General features: G+C 38.7%; 1 protein-coding gene across 2 annotated transcripts; it reads right to left on the bottom strand.

The window, feature by feature from the left end:
• Positions 1 to 40: 40 nt before the first annotated feature.
• On the bottom strand, positions 41 to 25,266 carry Ppp1r36 (protein phosphatase 1 regulatory subunit 36). Of its 2 annotated transcripts, XM_026385205.1 has the most exons (12): positions 25,204 to 25,266; positions 24,230 to 24,294; positions 22,134 to 22,181; positions 18,012 to 18,098; positions 17,090 to 17,187; positions 16,927 to 16,993; positions 14,742 to 14,840; positions 9,521 to 9,655; positions 1,471 to 1,513; positions 975 to 1,153; positions 698 to 889; positions 41 to 207 (listed from the first exon to the last, which is right to left on the bottom strand). In XM_026385205.1, exons 1-12 carry the CDS (start codon positions 25,264 to 25,266, stop codon positions 60 to 62), a joined length of 1,224 nt encoding a protein of 407 aa, XP_026240990.1. In that variant the 3' UTR covers positions 41 to 59. The 2 variants fall into 2 exon arrangements, with proteins under 2 accessions (XP_026240990.1, XP_026240991.1); XM_026385206.1 differs by lacking the exon at positions 22,134 to 22,181.
• Positions 25,267 to 26,087: the final 821 nt, after the last annotated feature.

The following is a 26,087-nucleotide window of genomic DNA, read 5'->3' on the forward strand; positions in this document are numbered from 1 at the left end:
TTGATTACAAAAGTGGAATATATCAGATTATTTAGGGCATATTTAAGAAGACAATGTTTTCATGACTCCAGTGTGTCCTGAATCTGGTTGTTATTTCTCTCTACCAGGGATGGAAGTCTTTTAGATGATTTTGCATTTTCTTTTGGTTCAAGGGGGAGAAGGGTATGAGGGTTGAACAGACATCGTGGCTCCCCCAAAATGCCAACTCTGTAAAAAGAATTTTGGGTATAGCTGAGGTAGTATACTAAAACTAAGACAGACACAGACAGACAGACACACACACACACACACACACACACACACTTTTTTGAAAGTTGTCTCTATTTCACAAATAACCACTGTGGTCTGACATATGAATCCAAAACTCAATCCACAGCAAGATTTTGTATTGACCCTTCCTAAATTTCCCAAAGATGATTCTTACAATACATAACCATCAGCCTTAAAGAATCTGTTACTTACTTCTCCAAGTTACAAATATTTGGAGTCTAGCACAACTTTCTAATGATTTTTTTTCTAATCTCAATGGATATAACTAGAATTAATCTGGACAGGAAACAGACAGCCAGGAGCAGGGGATTCATGGAAATACAGATGCCTTGTCTTCATTCAATTCTCTGCAGAGGCCTAGTGCTGAGCCCCTGCCCCTTCCAGGTCCAACCCTCAGGCTGTCTGGCCTCCCTCCTGAGTCACTTACACTGACATGGGCACAGAGTCCAGACTTTGCATGTGTTTTTGTACCCGGCCTGGGAGTTTGATGCCTACTAGGTGATACTTTTTCTCAACGATATTCTGAGCTTTTTCTCTGAGAGATGGCAGCAGAGTAGACAGGACTGGAGAACGCATGTTAACGGCTTTTTTTATGGCTGGGCGTTTTGCCATCATTCGCCTGTGGGAGAAGAAAGATGCCATTTAGATCACCTTCTCCAGCTGTCTAGAAACAGCCTCAAGTTTACAAAAGTCAGAGATCAAACCTGAATTGTACAAAAGTCATGCGTTTCTTCTCCCCTCCTGATTCTTCATCCTCCCGTTTCCTTCGAGGAATGTTGAACATATTAGAGCGGAAGAGCCTTCCTATTTCTTCCTCAATTTCTGTCAAGTGTTGACGTTGGAAGACAATCCATGCTACATATGTACAGAAAGTGAATAAGGACTATGACAAAAAACAGACAAGAATCATGATTTTCAGAAATCATAAGAAAAATTCTCAACTGTTCATATAACATTGCAAAGTAGCTACAAACCCAAATGACCCAATTTCTCAATATCCCTGAAAAGCCATGAAAAATTGGACATGTACTCACCTTCATGGGAGAAAAATCAGACCAAAATCCTAAGGTGTACTATGTGGCTTGTTAGCATTTTTTTTAGAAAGAATATTCACCAAAATAAGTGCCTAAGAAATGACTATTCATCATTGCTATGCACTATGTATCACAGCACAAAGAAAATCCCTGAAATGTGACTCACCTCGAAGAATTTCCAGTCTTTTTGTGTGTCTGACATTTTCTCCCTGCAACATAGCACATTATAACAATAGGCTGAGAGGGAAGTTTAGTCTTTAATATTCTAGCTCTTATCTTTCCCAAAATGTAGGCTCACGACCTGTGGCTCCAAGACAATTAGCTACATGAATGCTAGCAAAAGGCAAAGAGAATACAAATGCCTTCTATTCAACTTCCTAGGTGACCCAGGTCAAAACCTCTGGAGTATTTGGGCAAAAATTAACCAAAATCACCAGGCACGGTGGTGCATGCCTTCAATACCAGTAGCTTTGGAGGCTGAGGCAGGAAGATTGCAAGTTTAAACCCAGCCTCAGCAACTCAGCAAGGCCCTAAGCAACTTAGCAAAACCCTGTCTCAAAATAAAAAAGAGCTGGGAATGTGATTCAGTGGTAAAATGCCCTTGGGTTCAATCCCCAATTCCCAAAAGAAAAAAAAAAGCCAACATAAATTCAGAATAAACAAGCCAATGAGAAATTGTATATTTTCAAATGCTTCTGGTGATGTGAGTGTTGGGGAAATGACGAGAGTGGGAAGGTGGTAAACAGGTTATGTGAAGTGATAAATAGATGTGGTTGCACAGAACTAGAGGGTAAGTATAGAATGAAGAAAAACAATGGTTTTGGCTGCTGGATTTAAAAAAGAAAGAGAAACAAAATTAATAAAATCAACACCTCACAATCAACAGACTAAGAATTATATTGTGCTCCTCCTTCTTCTGAGTAACATCTGACATTAAAGAGTCTGGAGCTTTTTCTCTCTTGCTAAACCACACACCCAGACCTGAGCCTTAGCTCTTAAAGGCAGATATTTGCCCAGCAGTCCTTGCAACACAAATTCATTGTTAAGGCTATTGTACTGGGATGAGCATAGTAAACCCGACCTTGCATCTTACACAGGTTGTTTTGATTTTGACTTTCAGCTTTAGGGAAGCAGGCATGTTCTGAAGAGTTCTTGAGAGTTGACTGTGGGGGCTGTGTACCTGCAGTCACTCCATCAGTCATGGGGAAGGAGGTCAGACCCAGGGTACTCCAAGGTTGAAGCTGGTTTCACTTCTGCTTTTACTTGTGCCTTCCTTGGAGTAACTGTGATTCCTAGGATTCTAGGATTGGTCCTGGGACCAGGCTTTCCAGAACCATCCTGGAAAGTCTAGGGAAGATAATCCCCAATCCTCAGGACCTCCATCCTTCTTCCAGGGACTTTGGTTTTTACTGGCCCAAAGCGGCCTTCCACTGGGGCATGAGCCCAAAGAGCTGGTTCATCTTTTACAGCTCTTATCCTACCTGCTTCTTTGTATACTAGATTCCTCATGTACAAGTCTTCAACACAAAATTAAGGCAACAATAATTACATTAAGTGCAGACTATGTGCCAGATACCATGCTGAAACCTTTATGTTAACTACCATATTTAGTCTTCATAATACCCATATGAAGTAGTCAGCACTATTATTCCCACTTACAACAAAAAAAAACTAAATTTGAGATTAAAAACCAAATATAAATGTTTAAGTAGGGACAGATCTTATGCTAAAATTCATGCCTGTAAGATATACACATCTGTCCTCATAACCAGAATGCTTGGGAAATGGCTTTTTCTTTAGAATAGTTTGCAGATAAAAATATTGAACAACGGAGTCCAGCAGAAACTTTTCAGGGAAAGAAGCTTCCATGTTTCTTTGGTTTATTCAGAAATTCAGGTATGAATTTCTGCCCTTTCATACCTCTACCAGATTGAAACTAGAGCCCATGCAGACCTGCCAAGTTGAAGCAGAAAACCAAACAAACTGTTTTTGGAATAATGAGTCAGCTTATGTTCTGGGAGAAAGTTTAGAGAGACAGCATCTTGGCAAGGTTTTGAAATTAGAGAGTGACGTCCATGAAACACACATTCTCCCACTCTCTCTCTCTCTCTTTCATTTTTTAGTTTAGAAGGAAAGGTAACATGAACGTCCTTCACTTTCCTTCAAATTGGCATAAATACCTGAACTCTTATCTCTCTTAAAACCTAAAGCAAACTGATGTGGCCCACACCTGGGAAATGAAGAATGGAAGACTGGGTCTTGCCATTCTGATTTATCTCTATGAAGGAAACTGAAATGAGTCCAGGAAATGGATGTGTGGCAGGGGCACTGTTTGGGATCTCACAGTTCAATCTCTGTAAATTCATCTGTTGCTGGTGAACTGTGGATCATTTTCTCTTTTTTGTATTTTATAATTTCTATATTAAGTACATAGAACCTAAAATCAATTGATTTAAAATTTAGAAATTTTTTGATTAATAGAATGTAAGACACTTCCCCCTCTGCCAAAATCACCTGCAAAATTAAACAAGATTTGTAATAGCACAATCCAATATAAGGTAAGCCATAAATATAATTTTAAAATTTCTAGCAGCTATGGTTAAAAAAAAACAAACAGGTAGATCTGGAGGTATAGCTCACTTGCTTAGCAAGCACAAAGCCCTAGGTTTGATCCCCAGCACTGCAAAATAAAAAAATAAAATAAAATGGTGATGTTAATTTTAACAATATATTATTTTATCCAAATTCCTGAAATATCATTTCAATATATACTCAATATTTTAAATTGATAAGGTATTTTATTTACCTTAAAGCTTTTTGTACATATTTTATATACTACATATATTCCACACTTATAGCATCTCTCAATTTGAAGCTACATTTCAAATGCTCAGTAGCCACATGTGGCAAGTGGCTACCATGCTTGTCTGCAAGAGCACTGTATAATCCACCATTGAGGGCACAATCCAAAGGAAAGAAGGGAAAGGTGACCTGATGGTAAATCCAGAGATTTTTTTTTTTTTTGCAGTGGCCTATTAAGATTCTTTCTTATTCCTTGTTGCTACTTTAGATTGTTAGCTCTAAATCAAAATGAAGAAAGTATACTATTAGTTATTGTGAAAGGATATAAAGCCTAGAGCCAAGGTTTGAACCTAGGCTCTAGGCTGGGGAAAAGAAAAAATTGTGTTTTCCCATTTGCCCACTATGGCTTTAGGTGAAATCAAGTGTGTTAGTAAGTTTCCATCACCATAACAAAATTCCCAAGAGAGTTAACTTATAAGAGAAAAGGTTCATGGGGCTGGGATCGTGGCTCAGCGGTAGAGCGCTCGTCTAGTGTGTGCGAGACCCGGGTTCGATTCTCAGTACCACATAAAAATAAAGTCATTGTGTTATGTCCCTCTACAAAAAAAAAAAAAAAAAAAAAAAGTTCTCTCTCTCTCTCTCTCTCTCTCTCTCTCTCTCTCTCTCTCTCTCTGTTTGGTCCACAGTGTTGGAGGCTTTAGTCCATCATCATCTGCCCTATTGCTTTGGGTCTGAAGCAAGGTAGCACATCATGGCCAAAGCACACGTTGTACCAAAATCACTCACTCACCTCATGAACCAGAGAGCAGAGGAAGAAGGGGCCAGGGCCCCACAATCCCTTTCAAGGGCACAACCATAATGACCTAAGGATTTCTCATTAAGCTCCACCTCTTCAAGCCTCTGCCACTTCCCATCCTGGGGACCAAGCCTTTAACTCATGGGTCTTTGAGAGACATTCAAGATCTAAACTAAATGAAGGTCAAATTCTGCCCTATACAAGGAAAAAGAAGCTTCAAGGATGTGTTGGTGGAGAGGGGAAAGAGTCCTTAATGCATGTGACTGAGCTGGGAGGCAGGTTTAAGAGTGATTTAGAGCTGTGTGTTGTGGCATGCATCTGTCATCCCAGCTATTTGGGAGGCTGAGGCAGGAGGATAATTTGAGACCAGGAATTTAAGACCAGTTTGGGCAATATAGTCACACCCACCACCAAAAAAATTTTTAAAAGATGATGTTTTAAAAGAGCCTACTTTTCTATCTCTACCTCCACCACCAGCCTCTTTGGTCCACCATGAAGTGACAGCCACACTGAGAGTGTAGGAAGAAGGTTCATATTCTAGGATGGGGGTGAGGATGAAGCCTGTACTAGCTACAATCAAAGAACAGATCTAAGTCTATAGTTTACACCAAAAAGGAGGCTTTTGCATGTATCTCCAACACACAGATAAATTTTACTGAACACATTCATCAAAATTTTGCTAATTTATGTGATACTGGATTTTCACAGATGTGTTTAGTATAGAGAAGCATCTTCTCTTACTTCTCAAGCAACATGAAAGCACTAAATTAACAGCCCCAAATTATTGGTTCTACTATAATCTTCACTTTAACTCCAGAGATAAATGGCATGAGGTATTCTAGTCCAATATTAGCCATGCATGTATTAGAGGGAAAAAATCAGAAAACCCACATGAAAATATTAGCTTATTCAAATTATAGTGAATAAGACATGTTAAAATCAGCTAATTACTTATAACTGAAAAAAATCACTGTCCTCATTTTCTACATAAAACCCACCAATGCCAGGCATGGTGGCACAGGCCTATAATACCAGTGGTTCAGGAAGCTGAGGCAGGAGGACTGTGAGTTCAAAGCCAGCCTCAGCAACTTTGCAAGATCCCAAGCAACTCAGTGAGACTCTGTCTTTAAAAAAGAGGGGGGGGTGGGCTAGGGATGTGGTTCAGAAGTTAAGTGTCCCTGAGTTCAATCCCCAGTGCAAAAAAAAAAAAGCCCACCAAAAGAATACTATAAATTCCTGAATCAAGGACATAATCAACATCCATGGCCATTAACAACTCACTGGCAGAACTATCCTGCAATCTGCTTTCCTCTAAGTCCTTTGTTCTATACATGACATGTCAGTCCTTTGACATTGTATGGAATTTGATACATAAATGGTGCATGGTGAGCTCTAAGCCTGTTCTTCTCCAAACTGCCATCCAATGGGCAGAAGAAAAGCAAGTGATGCTGCAGATGGTGGAAAAGGGACCAGGATTTTGTGCTAACCAGAGGCATTCACCTACTTTCAAACATCATAGTTTTCTTTAAAAATCGTATTGTAAGAAGGAAAAAGGAGGATGGGGAAAGGGGAAATATTGGAGGACAATAATGACCAAATTATATTGTTATATCATGTGCATATACAAATATGTAACAATGAACCCACTATTGTATATAATTTTACTGCACCAAAAAAAAAAAAAAAACATGGAAAAGATTGTAGCTGGGAGCAGTGGCACACACTTGTCATCCTAGGTATTCAGAGGCTGAAGCAGGAAGATCCCAAGTTTGAGGCCAATCTGGTCATCTTAGCAAGACCCTATCTCAAAATAAAAAACAAAAAAGGGCTGAAGATATGATTCAGTGGTAGAGCACTTGACTAGTATGTGCAAGGTCTTGTCTTTTGCAATCAAACCCACATTTGTTCTACTTTAGTCCCGAGCATTTGAATGCAGCTAAAGATTCTCCAGATGCTCAATAGTTTCTAGATTTGAATTAGCAGTAGTTGATTTTCCAATGTTCCACTTATCTTTTTCTAAAATATAGGGGAAATTCAATAGTGTATTCAAATGGCCCAACAAATTAACACAACTGTCTAAATTGAACAATTAGCTGACAAACAACACTATGGTATAATTGCTTGAAAGGCTGAGTAAAGCAAAATTCTTATGAAAACACAAGAGTGCGTGTGGTACAGAAAGGATGCTTGAAGAGGTGGAGCTTAATGAGAAATCCTTAGGTCATTATGGTTGTGCCCTTGAAAGGGATTGTGGGGCCCTGGCCCCTTCTTCCTCTGCTCTCTGGTTCATGAGGTGAGTGAGTGATTTTGGTACAACGTGTGCTTTGGCCATGATGCGCTACCTTGCTGCAGACCCAAAGCAACAGGGCAGCTGATGATGGACTGAAGCCTCCAACACTGTGGACCAAACTGAACCTTTTCTCTCTCTCTCTCTCTCTCTTTTTGAGAGACATGTTACTGTGGAGAAAAAAATCACTAATAGATATTACTAGAAAGTTTGATATTAGTTAAAAAAATAAAAAGCTTATATTCATAGTTCATCTGATATGTTGTAACAGATTTCAAATGGAGCAAAGTCACATTTCTTTAAAATGCTAATTTTAAAAAATTAAAAAGAAAGATAGTAAGTTTAACCCAGGAATGGCAAGAACTTGTATGACTATCAAATATTAGAAAAAAGATGGACATGTTTGAATAAAACATTTTTCTAATGTTTAAACATATAAATATTCAAAAGAAAGCAACAAACTAAAAAATACAAATGATCAATCCTTGGTTTAGGATGTAAATAAATAAATTTAAAAATTTTCCAACTCCCCCTTGGAAAATGGTTGAAACTAAATGAGTAGACAGTGAATAATTTTAAAAAGAAAAAGAGCAGAGACTCTAAAAGCCTGAAAAATATTCATTCATGTAAAACATCTTTAAGCTTTTAATACACCTTTAAACTATCAAAAATATTAAAATAATAAAACCCAACACAACCAAATATGCTTATTGCTGAGGGCAATACAAAATGTTTTAATTTTTTTGAAATCACTTTTCCCAGCCTCCCATGCAGGAGGTCTGTGGAGGGCTCTGGATTCTTTTCAGTTGGTTGGTCTTGGTTGGTTGTTTGGAGATGGGGTCTCCCTATGTTGACCAGACTGGCCTCAAACTCCTGGGCTCCAGTGATCTTCCTGCCTCAGCCTCCCAAATGCTGGGACTATCGGCACATACCACTACCTCTGAAATGAACATTTTTGGAGCACAATCTGGCAATATGTTATGAAGAGCTTTTTTTTTTTTTTTTTAATATTTATTTTTTAGTTCTCGGCGGACACAACATCTTTGTTGGTATGTGGTGCTGAGGATCGAACCCGGGCCGCACGCATGCCAGGCGAGCGCGCTACCGCTTGAGCCACATCCCCAGCCCATGAAGAGCTTTTTAACAATTGTTTGTGCCCTATAGGTAAATACATTCTGGGTAATAAGCCATAAGGAAATAGTCCACATGAACAAAGTAATTTATGTAAAGCAATACAAACTACAATAAAACAGAAAAACTGAAACCATATAAATGTTTACAAAAGGGATGGTTAAGCAATGGGTATACTATACAACAGGATAACTACAGCTGCTATGGAAAGTGATAAGTGAAATTACGTATGCAGAATAAGAGAGGAGAGCACATAGGAAATGTAGAACACAAAACATACATAGGAACAACTGGGTTAAGTATGTTCATGGACAAAGATATCTTTGAAAACATGGGGGATTTAGAGAGAGGTATATCATGTATTGTGTTCTTTTCCTATTGAGGGTTTTTTTTTTTTTTTTTTTTTTAAGTTCTGGCTATGGCCATGGGATGGCTCTTGGGCTTGTCATGAAACTGTTCAGGGGGAGATTTGGGGTTAAGGATCAAAGTTTTTCTTCCTGTGATCTCCAACTTTCTGGTGATGAGACCCCTTTTTCAATTTCAATTACAATTATGCAGACATTGTCATCCTAAGACAAAAATTGTATTCCCATAGACAGTGTTATTTTATAACCCCCCACCTCTCAGCTCTTCCTGGCAGTTGCAAAACAAGCAGACATTCCATCCCCCACCAACATTGGTCTATCACTGGGTATGTACTAGAGGCAACCAGTAGCCCTGCCTAGCATAGGAATCCCTCCTGGTTGAGAGCAAGATTCCACTGAGAAATCAAGTCATTTAATCACAAGCAGGGGAGAATTTTTGAATATCAGCTGAGCCGGGTGTCATGGCACACACCTATAATCTCAGTAACTCTGGAGGCTCAGGCAGAAACACGGCAAATTTGAGGCCAGCCTTCAGGAATTTAGCAAGACCCTGTCTCAAAATAAAAAACAAAGGGCTGGGGATGCAACACAGTGGTAAATACCCTTATGTTCAATTCCGTACCTAAATAAACAGATATTAACTGAGATTCTGGGATGTCTTCCATACTCACTTGGCTCTCTCAAAGCAGACAACCCCCAGTGCTTGGGGCAGATTTTACCTGAGCCCAATTATTCTGGACAACAAAAAGGAAATGCTTTTCTCCCCGGTACCAGAAGTCAAATGCAAGGGTCCTAAGGGTGTCATGATCTAATGGCATCTGGGGTGCACACTTACTTTCCACAGCACATGTGATGCTTATCGGGCATGCCCAACCCCAGCACGAGGACACAGTACTTCTGAGCCAAATATTTTTGTGCTGCTTCTAACTTACTTAAAACCAGCTCCATCTCTTTTTTCTCTACAAGGCCCCTAGAGGGAAGAAAAAGACAATATGGATTAATTTGAGTAAATGCCTATTAATTAGCATTTTAAAAGTCTGAATTATAAACTTTTTTGAAAGATATACTAGTGAGTCAACAGACCTGACTTACCAATTCATTTGTTTTATTTGAGCCATGACATAGGAAAATCCTCAGAGTCCCTTAAATCATTATTAATCACTAGAATCAGTAACTCAAAGTTTATGGTCAATTTTCACTAGTTTATAGATAGATTCTTTTTGCTATCTATGGAGCCTCAATTTTATATAAAGCTAGTCCTAATATCTACAGAACAGCTCAACTAACAAGTGACCCATAACTGGTTGCTGAGGCAGCAGGCAGCTTTTCTTTCTACTGTGTTCTCAAAGCTGCTGTAGAGACTCCCTGCCGCCTCAGCTTTCCCAGTTCCTGGTGTTTCTATTAAGCTTGGGGGCTTCAAGTACAGCACTGGGCCACTCTCAGTTCTGAGTTTAGGTGTGTTGCTAAAGAGGCATTTGTGGACAACTATTTTGGGAACTTGGGTGTTAATTATAATAACATTGCTTCCCTGTGAAAACACAGCCCCAGCTCCAACTGAATTGCAAATGATCTTTGTAAAAGTCTTTTCTTAGGTTGCAACATGTCTGAATCCTAATTTAAAATTTTTTTTTGCAGCACAATAGGGAACTATATTCTTGACAATACATTCCAGTGCACTGTTAGTCACTAGATACCAAATGAAATGCACAGTACACAAAAACAAATTACTATCCCTTCTGAGGTTAACCACTACAATGACTAGATGAAGATATGCTGTGAGGGGAAATGGTGACTTTAAGGATAATATGGCTGTTTCAGAGCACAAAACATTATTACACATGATAAAAGGCTTGGAAATCACTAGAATAGAATGAGTTTCTTGAATAGATAAAGTGGGCTCCAACTATTTAAATTTTGTTTTAAATTTTTAAGAGAGAAAGAATTTTTTAATATTTATTTTTCAGTTTTTCGGTGGATACAACATCTTTATTTTTATTTTTATGGGGTGCTGAGGATCGAATCCAGCGCCCAGCGCATGCCAGGAGAGCGTGTTATCACTTAAGCCACATTCCCAGCCCCAAATTTTATTTTTAATTTGTTTTAATTAGTTATATATGACAGTAGAATGCACTTTGATACATCATATATAATGGAGTATAATTTCTCATTCTTCTGATCGTACATGATGTAGAATCACACTGGTCATATAGTTATATACAAACATAGGGTAATAATGCCTGATTTGTTCTATTATCCTTTCTATCCCCATACCTGCTCCTCTCTCTTCACTCCCCTTTACCTAATCTAAAGTAACTATATTCTTCTCTAGCTGCCCCCATCATGGATTAGCATCCACATATCAGAGAAAGCATTTGGCTCTTTTTTTGGGACTAGCTTATTTTGCTTAGAATTAAGCTCCATCCATGTACCTGCAAATGCCATAATTTCATTCTTCATTAAGAATGAGTAATATTCCACTTTTAAAATCTATTCATCTGTTGAAGGGCATCTGGGTGGTTCCATAGTTTAGCTATTATGAATTGAGCTGCTATAAACATTGATGTAGCTGCATCACTATATAAGCTGATTTTAAGTCCTTTGGGTATAAACCAAGAAGTAGGATAGCTGGGTCAAATGGTGTTCATTCCAAGTTTTCTAAGGAATCTCCATACTGCTTTTCATAATTCTTGCACCAATCTGCATTCCCACCAGCAAGGTATGAATGTATCTTTTTCCAGTAGGCTCCAATATTAAGTGTCCAAATGCCATGTAACCCAAACACACCCCTCCACATGAGCCCCAATGGCCACATCACAGCCTCTCTCCCTGCTTCCTGCACCTTCAACCTTCCTTTGTCAAAGCTGCCAGTACCTTTTGCTGTAATCCCAGCAGCTTGGGAAGCTTAGGCAGGAGGATCTCAGGTTCAAAGCTACTCTCAGCAATTTAGCAAGGCTGTGGGCAACCTTGTGAGACCCTGCCTCAAAATAAAAGGCTGGGGATTTGGTTCAGTGGGTAAGTGCCCGTGGGTTCAATCCCTGGTACACAGAAAAAGAAAAAGAAAAATTCTATATCTGAAAAACCATTCCCTATAATATTTCAGCCTTTTTACTTCATTCTGTAGCCCTGCCTTAGACAGCCCTAAACACTAAATTAATAGTTCACCTGAAATAACGAGTATATTCTTTAAAAATGCCAGGGTGCAGCTTAATGGTAGAGCATTTGACTAGCATGGCCCTGGGTTCCATTCCCAGAACTATTGAAAAAAAAAAGTAAATGACAAGAATGACAAATTTTGCTGAAATTGATGCTTTAGTAAGAGAAAAATCAGCATAATACTGTGAAATAAACATCTGAAAAGAATTTCAACTGGAGTGTGGTCGTGTACATTTATAATCCCAGTGGCTCAGGAGGCAGAGGCAGGAGGATAGCAAGTTCAAAGCCAGCAAAAGCGAGGCATCAAGCAACTCAGTGAGACCCTTCTCTAAATAAAATATAAAAAAAAGGTTGGGGATGTGGCTCAGTGGTCGAGTGCCCCTAAGTTCAATCCCCTATACCAAAAAAAAAAAAAAAAAAAAAAGATTTAAAGAGCCACAGAAATGATCATATTAAACCTATGAGATTTAACCCAGGCACCAAAATATGCAACCTTAACCACTGTAATAAATTACCCCTTAGTAGCTAAAGTCAAGTCATTTACTTAATGGAAAGTTATGCCACCATTAAAAAATCATAAAGGAGGTCATAACTTGAAAAATGTTTATTGTACAGTGTTTATAAACTCAGGCAAAATTGTGTCTTGTTCAGAGCTATAAATCTTGATTCTGAATGGATGAACTCTGGAAACAGACCCATAGTTGATCAATAGAAGGTGCTGGGTGTGGTTAAGCACAGGCTTTTGAGTTAGACCTGGGTTCCAGCCTCATCTCTACTACTTAGTAGGTATGTCATTTCAACAAATTACTTCACCTCTCTGAGCCTTAATTTTTTCATCTTTAAATGGGGAAGAGCTTTCTTTTTTTGGAATTAGGGCTTTTAACCATCTAGTATCATCTAAATGCATCTCCCCCTGCCCTTGGCTACACAATTTACTTTGCTGTATTTTTAAATTTAAAAAAAAATTTTAATTTGTTATATATGACAACCAAAGACATACGATTCATATAACCCATATACAGCACAATTTTTCATATCTCTGGTTGTACACAAAAGTAGAGTCACATCCTTCGTGTCTTCATACATGTACTTAGGGTAATGATGACCATCGCATTCCACTGTCTCTTCTACCCCCTTCCCCCTCCCTTCCACACCCTCCCTTTTTCCCCTTTGCCCTCTCTAGAGTTCATTTAAACCTCCTACCTCCTCCCCCCCACAAAATGCATCTTTGACATCTTTCTCCATTTCTTTCTGCCCTCCTCTCACAGGATGCAAGCTTTCTTCCCAAGTGCGACACTGGGTTAAGACAAGACACTATCTCGTTTATTTCTGTGCAACACTGTGAATTAGGCACTATCATTATCCCTATGCTAGTTGGACTGAAATCAATTTTTTTCTGTGCTGATATCACATTGCAATCTATGTTTAATTCTAAATAATAAGTAAATGGACTGACTACTGGAAAGCCTGAAAATGAAAGGTTATAATGCTTTTTTAGAATCAAACCCCAGAATCGATCATTTTAAGGCCTACTTTGCTTTTGGTCATTCCTTCTAAGAAACAGTCTTACACCTCCATGTTCTAAAGAGTTTTCATGCATTTTAAAAATAACTAAGGAATCTTTCTTCTCTGTTACCTGTTAATTAAGATATAAAACAAATTTCTTTGCTAGATTAGCAATAAGCCTCAAAAGTTAGAAAAGACCACACAAAATAAGCCAAAATACCACCAAAGTCTAATAAGTTTCTACTTGGGAATAGTAAGAATCCTTGTACCTTTGAAGCTCACACTAGCTTTAGTCCTTTTGCTCGCTACCATAGAAACACTGCATGCTCTGGCTGTCTTACTGTGAAAGGTTGCCCTGAAACAACACCAGCATTGCACATTATGATAGCTTTATGGTAGCAGCAGTGTTTGAATTATTTATTTGGTCCTTTACAAAGCTGCTATCCAGAAACTATTTCTCTATCCATAAAATGTTTTTCAAACTGCTTGATTATATACAGGAATTTTGCATTTCAAAATACTCTGTAGCAAGTTAATGGCTCTATTCAACATTCCTAACAGCTAAGTCACTGGGTTGGTTCCACATGTACGAGGAGGGCGGCTGGGCACTTGGAAAGTTCCATGTTTATGAAAGGTCATGGCCAAGTCTTCAAGGCATTGTTTTGCTGTGGACTCCAAGTTCCCAGAGCTTGCCCCTGGGTGTATATCTCTAAGCCACCTCTGTGTAAAGCAATTAAGTTCTTTACAAGTAACCTAAGAAAGTTTTGGGTTTTTTCCTGTGATGACATTTTGGCCAATTCTGTTATTTAAAAAAAAAAAAATCTTAGCTTTTTTATTAGATGCTTACAAACCCTTTAGCAAGAACTTTTATTAGCAAAGAAAGCATAACAAAATAAATCTATTTCTGCACTACTGGATATGGTAGCTACTAACTACATGTGGCTGTTGAGCATTTAATGTGGCTAGTTTCAACTGAGATATATTATAAGTATAAAAGACACCAGGCTTCAAAGACTTATTTCATAAAAAAAGTAAAATATCTCATTAATCACTCACTTCCTAGTATTGACTACTTGTTATAATAATATTTTCCAGTCATAGGGTTAAATAAAATAACTTCTGAAACTAATTTAACCTGCATCTTTTTAAAATATGGTTACTAAATTTTTTTAAATTACTAATGTGGCTTTCATTAAATCTCATTATTGGGTACTGTTATTCTTTATTAGTTGGAATATTTTGTTGTACGGAATACCCATTATTCAATGAGCTTTAAAAACAGGAAAACTTCTCCCATGTACACCCAAAAGATTTTTAAAATTCCATCATCTCTTCACCTTAGGTAAAAGTTACTTTTAAACTGGCTGTGATAAAAAGCACTTACAGAACTTACTTACACCATATAGCTTTGGGGCTTCTTTTCCAGCGAGTTTTTTTCCAAGTAATGAGATAAATAGTACAATAATGCCATGAGGAAATTGTCAAGATTCTTATTTCTATGACGAAATTTAGAAAACAGAAAGAAATCAACACTAACCTATTTCAAATATGAGGTTTTTCATAAAAAATATGGGCATAGGACATGAGTAGAAATACATGTTATCATGCCTATCACACAACTAATTTACTTACCATTTAAGATTCTATCTATTACACTACTGAAAGTTAAGAAATTCACTTTTTGTAAAAAAAAAAAAAAAGATTTATTTTTGGAAAGTCAGACACTAAATTCTTTTTGTTTCTTTTGTACTGGGAATTGAACCCAGGGACGCTCTTCCATTCAGCTACATTCTCAGTCCTTTTTTTATTTTTTATTTTGAGACAGGTCTCACTAATTTGCTGACACTGGCCTCAAACTTGCAATCCTCCTGCCTCGGCCTCCCAAGTCCCTGGGATTACAGGCTCCATTGTGCCTGACTACTAAATTCTTACAGCTGTGCTTATTAATTAAATTTTTAAGAAGTTCTTACTATACAAGTAATATATATCCATTGTTTAAAAAATGTACAGAAATTGGGGCTGGGGCTATAGCTCAGTGGTAGAGAGCCTGCCTCGCATGTATGAGGCACTGGGTTCGATCCTTATCACCACATAAAAATAAATAAAGATATTGTGTCCAACTACAACTAAAATATTTTTTTTAAATGTACAGAAATATATAAAGTAAAATATTCTCTCTTCTATCCTACTCCCTGGTGGTGGCCACTATTAAGTCTTTGAAATGAATTCTTCCTAAACATTCTAAAGCATAGGTGTTTACATATAACATCCTCCCCCACCAACATGTATACATATGTATAAATATATGCCTTAAAGTATTTTTTTTCTATAGACATGATTTATTGCCACTTGCTTTTGTCACTTAAATGTGTAGTGTGGACCTCTTTCTATGATGCTATGTATAGATGTCCCTTATTCTTTTAAACAGCTGAATATTCTCTCTTAAATTACTTAACTAGTCTTCTGTTGAAGGATATTGATGTCTTTTTAAAATATTATAGACAGAAGTGAAATTGTTAGAACACAGTACACAAGCATATTAAATTTTCATGTTTTGCTCTCCAAAAAAGAATGCACTGACTTACAATGCTATCTCATTTTTCAATTAGAAGTTATTGTTTTCTTTATATTTTTATCAGACTTTTACTACCTTCTTTCTAGCCCCCAAAGGACATTCTTACTCTAACATGCTTTCTTTTAACTGCACCTTTAAAGCAGAATGAAGGTGACTATTACAGATTTTTTTGTCAAGATATTAATAACTACTTATCTAACTTTGGGTTTCCCCAGAAAAAGATCCTGAAGCAAGGAACTGAGAGTAAGCAGATGATGTGGGACGTGATCTTAGGAAACATCCTATGGAGAGTGGAAATGAAATAGGAAAAGGAAGGAAGCCAGTGAATGGGGTGTTATCACCGTGAACTAGTATAATTCAGTTCTGCAGGGGCTCTGGGAGGTTGTATAGAAAATATCATGTAGAAAACAACTCTAAGGAGTTGTCCTGCTTGCCAAGGTCAGTGCTCAGGCCGAGTGGGCCCCTGCAGTGGAGCAAAACCTGAGGGCAGAGTCTCAGGTATTCATCACAAGCAACCTGCACTGGAAATCTGAGGGGATGTAGGAGAAGTGCCTATAGCATTGGGTGCCCAACTCTAATAGACCAGTCATATGTGCAGATGCCAAGAGAAGCCCAGGCACAGTCGGCCATAGAAAGGAGACACTATTCTTAATTTTGTAGCTAAGGGAACTGATGCTTAGAAAAATCAAGAAACATTCTACAGTAAATGGGTACATTCTGTGAATGGTATATAAATATAGTGCAGTCTGCATGGAACTCTGGCAACATGCACTCTGTACTCCTTGCCCTGGGACTTTGTTGGGGTTTCCTGTGGGCTCCTGTGACTTCTGGATTCCTCTGCCAGACTTTTTTGATTTCAGTCTTTGTGACTGAGTGATGAGTTGATGGTTTACATAGAACCTGCTTCCTGCTGTTTCTCTAAAGATCAGATCTATCAGCATTTATCAGATGAAATTACTGCAAAGTAAAGGGGAAAAGACTTACAATGTCTTGCAAGCATTACACACCTCATAAACGTTGTAAAAGAACAGATCTTCTGCATCTCAGTATCTTGTAGCAAAAGCAAAGCAACAACTGAAAGGAGAGAAGATGGTAATTGAAGGAGAGACAAAGTGCTGCCTTAGAGGTTCATACCAGGTAGTGTGTAAGGAGGAGGGAACAGCTACTCACATTTAACATCATCCAGTGTAACGTTGCCCTGCTGACCTCGTTTCTCTAAGGCTTTCGCTGACTTATCCTCTCTTGAAGAGAGCCTTTTATCTGTCAACCTGTTTTGGAACAGCAGCATGTAGTAGTGTTTTTTTGGGGGGGTTTTTTTTTTTTTTTTTTGGTACCAGGGATTGAACCCAAGGGCATTTAACCACTTAGCCATATCCCCAGCCTTTTTTATTTTTTATTTTGAAACAGGGTCTCACTAAGTTGCTAAGGCTGGCCTTCAACTTGCAATCCTCTTACCTCAGCTCTTGAGCCACTGGGATTACAAGTGTGCACCACCATGCCCAGCCCCTAGTGTTTTAAAAGGTTTTAGTTGTATCTACTCTATCTTGCAGTGTGTGAATCATTTACTATAAAGTAAGGAGATCCTCAGAGTTATGCATGGGTTTCATTTAATGAAATATCATTTGGGGATGTATTTTATTAAACATTGTATTTATTATGCTAGATGTAAAAGGAATGCACACTGTCTGATATAAAATGTACACATAGGGCTGGGGATGTGATGCAGTGGTAGAGTTAGTTGCCTAGCATGTGCAAGGCCCTGTTCAACCCCTAATATCATATGTACGGTACACACACACACACATATATTCCATCCAAAAGAGATCATTTCAATCATCTATTTCTGGATAGTTACAATATTCAGATTAAAAGAAAACTAAAAAATTGAAATGTACTAACAGCCAAGTTATCACAGATACATTTATAGGGATGATTTGTAACTCCCACTATAATTCTGAGGTAGTGCCTCATTTTTCCTTTATTGGTACTGCATTTCAGCCTGAGATAATGGAACTTAGAGTTTGTAAAGACTTAAGTGATTCCACTGAGAGGCACCATTGGCAGAACTGGCATGGATGAGAAGTGAAACCACCTTTCTGAAGCGGGGCCATCAGTTTCAGCAAAGTGAACGGCTTTGCCTTTCTTTCCTTTTTCCTTGAGTTCTACTGAAGATATAAAACTGCAATAGAAATGAGATGATTAGGAACTTGATGTTTTCCCAGGGAAAAAACTAATCACATCATGATCATAACTCATACAACCTTAGGATGGCATATATTATGAGCAGAGGCCAAGTATTTTTGGGCACAACAGTGTTCTGTTTATGTATTTATACACAGAATGATTAAAACTTCAGATTTTACATTAGGCTCTCAGCCTCAGCAGCCTCCACAATACTACCATACAAAAAAATTTCTATCTAAAAATCTTGTAGTAACTTCTCAAGAAGCAGAAACCTCACTAAGTTTGGAGGGATTTTAAAAATTTATCGAGTACTTGTTATGGGCCAGATGCTTTTAGGAAAAATCTTATTTATTTATTTATTTTTGGTACTAGAGATTGAACCCAATAGCATTTTACCACTGAGCTACATCCCCAGTCCTTTTTATTTTTAATTTTGAGACAAGGTCTTGCTAAGTTGCTTAGGACCTTGTTAAGTTGCTGAGGCTGGCTTTGAACTTGATCCTATTGCCACAGCCTCCCTAGTCGCTGGGATTACAGGCATGTGCCCATGCCAGGCAGCACAATCTCATTTAATCCTCATAGCAACTCTATGAGAAAAATAATATTAACACCATTTTTATATCTGGGAAAAACTGAAGCTTAGAAAGAGATTAAGTAACTTGATTGAGATCACATAATAAATGGCAAAGCCAGGATGGGCACCCAGGTTCTCTAGCCACAGAGCTATGGGCTTAGCCACCAGGCAATCCTGCCCCCAAGAAGTCATCTTGGTAATTTTGAACCCCTCTCAAGAACTTGTCTGTCTCCAGGAAGTTTTCAGAACCCTTTACTTGACTCAGGGTTTCCTTACAGGCAGTATAAGACTTATTAGGCAGTAATGGATCTAATTAACAAGAGACCTCAAAAAAACAAGTTTATACTGAGGCCCCTGAGACTCTTGTCAGCAATTGCTGACAGTGAACATGAGATGGTATCTGATTACAGCCAACGCATGCTCTCAGAATATCAGCAAATGCTAACAGGAAAATAGAAGTCTTTCAAAGATCAGTAGGATATGGTTCCTACCTTAGAGAGAATACATTTTCCACAACTGTGGTGTTTGCTACATACATTGGTTTGGTGGCCCAGTGTGGGTTATGAATTGCTTTTCTGCTTGGAAACAATATGGCATTGATAACCCAACCAGTAGCTTTATCTCTGCCCAAAGTTGTATGTGCCTCTGTTAAGCTGAAATGTAGATAGAGTAATGGAAGTACTTTCCCCCCAGTTTTAGTCATTCTCTAAAGATGAATATCAATCATATAGATCCTTATTGCCTCCTTATCAAATCTCAGCAAGGAATTATTTTGGAGGAATACCTCCCCAGCAGCTTTGGCCAACCTCCTAATGCCCTGTTGTATCATATGTCAGCTCCAAAAAGTGAGTACATGATTTCACCTCAAGAGAATGGATTACTTATATTTTTCCACCTTTCTTTTCCTTTCCTTTTTGAAGACACTGGCACCATGCTGGCCAATGGATGATTTCCACGTTTTTCATTCTTTCTGATGTTCCTCTTATCATTGGTCTCCAAGGATTGGGATCATGGGGGAGGGTATACTGAGTTATTAGGGTGGGGGAAAGGCAATAAAAATAAATAAATTTATGAATACCAACTGTTAATGGTGGCTATTCCAATGAGGGGTGGAGGGCTGGGGCAGACACGAGATAGTGGTAATGAAATCCATCTTCCACATCTGTATGCTTCTGCATTATTTGAATTGTTTAATAATAAGAAGGTATGTTTATTACCTGTATAACTAAATCTTTCATCCCCTCTACATGCTTACTGACTCACCTACTGTCCTAATCTCTCTATTCTGTTAGAATTCATGGTCCTACCCCCTCCCTCTAAGATTATCCACCTAATTGGAATCTTGCTCCTCAGTGCTCCCACAGGAGGGGCTTTCTAGAGCAGAAATGTAGCCCATGTACTCAGTAAGGGTTCCTGGACAGGCCTGCCACTTCTGCAGCTTCTACTCCGACCACTGCCCACTTTTAATAAGAAATCAGCACCTACATTTCCACTGGACCCAAACACTAACTCTGGCCATAAAATATACAAAGGTCTATTTTCCTCCACCTTAATACTGTCCCTAATAGCAGGACACTAAGGTTTGCCAAACTGAGTTACTTAAACATGAAACAGCTTCATCATATTCCTTTCTACATCTCCTCAAACTGTCCCAGAATGTATGTGTGTAGGCCACATAATACTTGGGGTATTTAATTTTTTTTAATTGAGTTGTAACTTATAAGTACTAAAGCAAATAAATCCTAAGTATAAAGCGTGATCAAGTTTTTAATATGTATATACCCACGTAACTACCACCAACACATAAAAACCATTTCCAGTACATGGGCAGGTTCCCCTGTACTGTCCCCCACTATGTGCCAGTTGATAATACCCCTAAAGGTAACTGCTATTTTTTACTTCTAACATGGCAATTCCTTTTGTTTTAAAAAGTTTTACACACATATAACCATTCATTCAACCATTTACTTTTTCGTTGGGGGGCTTTGGTGTTTGGGGGGGAATTTATTTATTTTTGGTACTGGGGATTGAACCCAGGGGCATTTAACTACTGAGTTGCATCCCCAGCCCTTTTTCATTTTGAGACAGGGTCTAGCTAAGATGCTGAGGCTGGCCTAGAACTGGCTTCAGGCTCCTGCCTCAGCCTCCCAAATTACTGGGATTATAGGCATGTCCCACTGTGCCCAGCAGTATTTACACTTTGTATCTAGCCTTTTTGGTACAATATTATACCATGTGACTTAGATATTATTTTTAATACATTTAATCAACATATAGTAACTGAGGTACAGTATGATATTTCAATACATTTATATAATATCATGATCAAATCAGGGTAACTGGTGTATCTATCACCTTAAACAATTATTACTTCTTTGTGTTGGGTACAATTATAAACCTCTCTAGATTTTTTAAAATAGACAATTAATTACAACCAATATTTTAAGTCACACCATCTCTAAAACTAGGGGAAATCAAATAAAGTCATATTTTAATAACAATTTGGTAACAAAAGAAACTTTAGCTTGTGAATATGAGTATTTTATAAATATGAAAAACTATGAAACTGATTATCTGTAAGTTTACGAGTAGGCTCAAATATGAAATAGTGCTACCTGGATTAGCACTGAAGATTAGTCTGAAAAGTACTGCTAACTGGGCTGGGGTTGTAGCTCAGCAGTAGAGTGCTCACCTAGCATGTGTGAGGCCCTGGGTTCGATCCTCAGCACCACATAATAATAAATAAATAAAGGTATGATGTCCAACTACAACTAAAAAGAGTAAATATTTTTTAAAAATACTGCCAATTAACTTCATTTATAAAGAAGTTCAGTAAGTATGGTACAATTTTCATTAGAGAAGAGGGCTAAGATGGCCTTTATTTATATTTATTTTATTTTTCATTATTGAAGATCAAACCCAGGACTTCACATGTGCTAGACAAGCCCTCTACCACTGAGTTACATCTCCTTACAGCCCTTTTGTAATTTATATCTTACAAAAGGGCTGTCCCTATCTATTCTTCATCATGTTCCTTTCTACACCTCCTCAAACTGTCCCAGAATGTATGTGTGTAGGCCACATAATTTTTTAAATTTTGAGACAAGTTCTTGCTAAATTGCCCAGGCTGGCCTCAAATCTGGGATTTTCCTGCCTCAGCCTCCTGAAGCACTATGTCACTACCTAAGATAGTCCTTACATGAAGAGGGCTGGGGATGTAGTTCAGTGTAGAGTACCTGCCTAGCATGCTGGGTTTGATCCCCAGCACCTATTTATGTCTATATCTACATATAGATACATAGAGATATACATATGGTATGAAGAATAGATATGTATATCTGTATGTATCTATATGTAGATGCAGGCATATATAAGAAACTTTTAGACCCACATTCTATTTTGATTCCTGTGACTAGTCTTTCATTTAATAACCACAGCTGTCTGTCTCACAGTCACCAAGTGTAATGCTTTAGAAGCTGCCAAACAGAATCTTCTATGATATTTCTGAGGGGAAAAAAAGCAAAACTAAAATTACTACTTTGAACTTATGTTAAGATTCCTTAATCCTGGAACAAATATATTCTATGAAACTTGATTTTGATGCTAATAAAATGTGAAGCCTTTTAATTATTTGTTTGACCTCCATGTCATTACATTTATAATGTAACTATATATACTTAGCAAAGTTCTTCCTGGCCTCCAGCCCCATTTGTCCAACAGCTAAAGAGTCATATCCATGAGAACATGTCATAGCAAACTCAAACACACATTTGGGTCTTTTAATCTGTATTTGAGTGAAGGGCAAGCCTAGCCACTCACTTTCTCCACTCAGACACCTGGGAGTCAATAAAGACCCCCTACTTCTCCCTCTCCTTTTATATCCAGCCACTTGTATTCTATCAATTTTATCCAAACATTCTGTCAATTCCACCTCTTAAATATTTCTTTGTCCTTCACCCTTCTGTTTTTAACTGCATGGAGTTAATTCTGCTACTTACTATAACTATCTCTAATCCTGCAATCAATGGCCTTCTGCTTGGTCCCCTACCTCTAGTATTCCTCCACTTGAATCCAGCTGGTTAACTGAACATCTCAATAAACATTTGTTGAACACCCATTCTGTAAAGTTCTGTAGACGGGTCCTGGGACATAAAGATGAGTAAGGCATTTTCTGCTGCTGAGGGGCTTACAGTCTAGTAGAGGGAGACAGCTTGTACGTTGAAAGGGTTTTGGCATCAGACTAATTTTGGTTCAAACTATCAGTTGTGCTACTCAATGTCTATATGACTTTGCTTAATCTCACTGACCCTCTGTTTCTTCACCAATAAAATGAGAATATTTTTTAAAATTTTTAAAAATATTTATTTTTTAGTTGTAGTTGTTGGGACACAATTCCTTTATTTATTTTTATGTAGTGCTGAGGATGGAATCCAGGGCCTCGCATGTGTAGGCAAGCACTCTACTGCTGAGCCACAACCCCAGCCCCCATAAAATGAGAATATTAATGCTCACTTCACATAGCTATTTATAAGAATTAGAAAAATATGCACTAGATACACAAGTAGTGGCTAGTATTATCAGTTTAGTTATATAGTTTAGAGTCAGTATTTATTTTTTCCATTGATAGCAGGGTACTTAACCACTGAGCAATATCCCCAGACCTTTTTTGTATTTTAATTTGAGACAGGGTCTCACTGAGTTGCTTAGTGCCTTGTTAAATTGCTGAGGCTGGCTTTGAACTCGTGATCCTCCTACCTGAGCTTCCTGAGCCACTGGGATTACAGATGTGTGCCACTACTCCCAGCTAGATTCAGGATTTTAGATTAGTTTTTCTAATCTAATTATATTTCCTTATAAAATGTACCATCATTGCAGGAGGTGTAATGTGACCCCACTCATGTAAAACTATTTCTATAACTTACAAAGGCAACTTTACACAGTATTAAGAATATGGACTCTGGAGCCAAACATGCATACATTTAAATCTTCTTAGTCACTTATGAGCTATGCTATTGGACCAAGTTACTTAATTTTCAAATCACTTAGCCCTTTGAAATCTCAGTTTCTTTATCTGTAAACTGGATAGCAGTTGTTTCAAAGGGTTTGTAGACTGATTAGTAGAAAGGCTGGTTCATGGGAAGCAGCTGGTAAGGGTTAATTAACAGAAAGTGATGTCTGCCAGGCTGTTCAGTAAAATGATAATCTCCAGATAGTTGGACTTCACCAGATATTTCTTTTATTCTCTATACTTTTTTTCAATACAAATTGTAATGTTACATATTTGAAATTGTGGTCAAAAGAATGAGATAGAATTAGGCAATAATTCCAACTAATAATATAAAATATCCTTTTTGTAGAATAATGCTAAATAACACTATAAAGGGAACACACTGGTTAAATATTTATTTTTCTAGCAGTAGGGAAGATATATATTCCTGTGTATTTCTTAGCATCCAGAATCTCTATACTTTTCTTCATTGCTTATTGCTTATTTTTTATCCCACACATATGTAATTTTATAAAACTGCTAATAAAGTTTTATTAAAATTTACCTTCTGAATTCAAGAGTTTTGGTTTCATCTTTCCAGTACCACATCCCTAACTGTAATCCTGATTGCTGCAAAATGAAATGATTGAAGCAAAATTAAAAGTTCAATTTTCAATCCACGTGTTACATAAACCTTTAATAACTCACACGTCTTTTTTTTAACTCTAGTCAGTAAAGATGTAGAATCTTAAAAGTGTATTTTTAACTTATCCTTTTTGATTGCTTTTTGGTTTGGTTTCAGTAGGAAGGGAGGGAGGGAGGGAGGAAGGGAGGGAAGAAAGTAGGAAGAGGAAGGAAGGGACGGTTCAGATAAGGAAAGGGAGGAAGAAAGAAAATTTAAACTGCACATAACTCAAGATTCATCGGACAAAATTATTTGGGACAAAATAAATCGATGCTGAGCATAACCACAACCTTTGACCTGATTTGGACACAAAACAGCAGCCTGCTCCAAACCCTTCGCCCTCCGTTCCGAGGCAATCGCCAAAACCCTTTCAGGTAGTGGTAGAGAGCAACCCACAACCCACCAGCCCTTCCTTGCCCCGGGTCCTATCCAGGGTCCTATCCAGAACCGGGCTGCTTCTCTGCCCCCACCCCCGACGCTCCCCAGCTGTTGGGCTACTTTTCAACCCTCCAATCAGAGGTGGTGAGGTGGGCTTTCACGAGCATCTAAACATCTGCGAGTGGAGCCAGAATTCAATTCCTACCGACTGCTCAATGTACCTCTCTAGGTCTGTTTTTGTGGGCAAATATGCTGGTATGTTTTTGAGAACTACCGGTCCCGGAGGAAGGCGGCGACCCGCCTGTGGAGGAGGTCACGGAGCGCAGCAAAGGACGAGGGCGTGCGGGTGCCGGTAGGTTGTTGTCCCGGGCACCCGCCGAGCCTGCGACCGTCGCCCGCGGCGCCGATTGCCGATCCGGGAGAGCAGGGCCGCCTTCACCAGCCCCCGGAGAGGGGAGGACACAGGCGGTTTGTACGTCCTGCCGGGAAGGGGCCTGCTTGTCCCACTGCTTCCTCTTAGACTCGGGCAGCCGGTACATGGCTGCACCCTGGCCGCCTCACAGCGTCGCCCAGGCCACCGGACGCGGGCGCTGGCTCACCGGACGCGGGGCGGGGTCGGGGGCTGCTTCCGCCGCGTGTCGGCGGGACTCGCGCTTCTCTCCAGGTCCCTAAAGCCCCACCCGGTGCCCCGTTAGCACCTCGCAATCTTCGCTGGATCGGTTTACTGTCTGACCCAGTAGTAAAGCTGCGCAGGACTTGAGGGCATTCCCTCGGTGATAGTACACTTCTGCGTTGTTTCAAAGCAGCAACTACATTCCCTCCTATAGGGAAGAACTGTCTGTTCCCACCTTTCTACATTAAGTAGGTTGGACCTACGTTGATTTTGAGGTGTTGCGGGGGAAGAAGCAGTGTGGCCTAGTGAATGAGACACCAGAGGAGATTTTCAGAACATTTCTGCCTCTTCACCAGTTGTGGAACCTAGGGTAAAACAGCTCCCATCCTGCTTCTGAAAATACCCAAATCAGGAGTTATGAAGATTTTCATAGTTGTGTAAAGCACCAGCCTTAATAAGTACTCAAAATTAGTGTTGCTCAACTCAGAAAACGTGCTCGGTGTCAATGTGTAATTAAGTTGCTATTTTTACATATATTTTTCACTTTTCAAATCACATATCTTGTAATTTCCTTTTGCAATTGAGTTGGTATGCAGATTTTGGTTGATATTTTCCCCTTCCAACACAGAAGCAAGCAATGCAACATGATTAGGAATACCGAATAGTTTGCTTTTGTATCCCCATAGTTTAAATGGCATAAAAGATACTCAGTAGCTTAGGGATTTTTACGCTCCCATAAACTTTAAA

Source organism: Urocitellus parryii, chromosome 6 (assembly GCF_045843805.1).
Source record: "Urocitellus parryii isolate mUroPar1 chromosome 6, mUroPar1.hap1, whole genome shotgun sequence".
Taxonomy (NCBI): domain Eukaryota; kingdom Metazoa; phylum Chordata; class Mammalia; order Rodentia; family Sciuridae; genus Urocitellus; species Urocitellus parryii.

Bases quoted from the DNA above. Each gene is read 5' to 3' on its own strand.
- Ppp1r36 (XM_026385205.1), bottom strand. From the start codon at position 25,266: ATGTACCGGCTGCCCGAGTCTAAGAGGAAGCAGTGGGACAAGCAGGCC. The intron at 9,656-14,741 runs GTAAGTAAGTTC...TCTTCCCTCTAG, and splicing joins AAGCCCCAAAGCTATATGGT to GGGCCTTGTAGAGAAAAAAG. The intron at 890-974 runs GTTTGATCTCTG...CTTCTCCCACAG, and splicing joins ATGACTTTTGTACAATTCAG to GCGAATGATGGCAAAACGCC.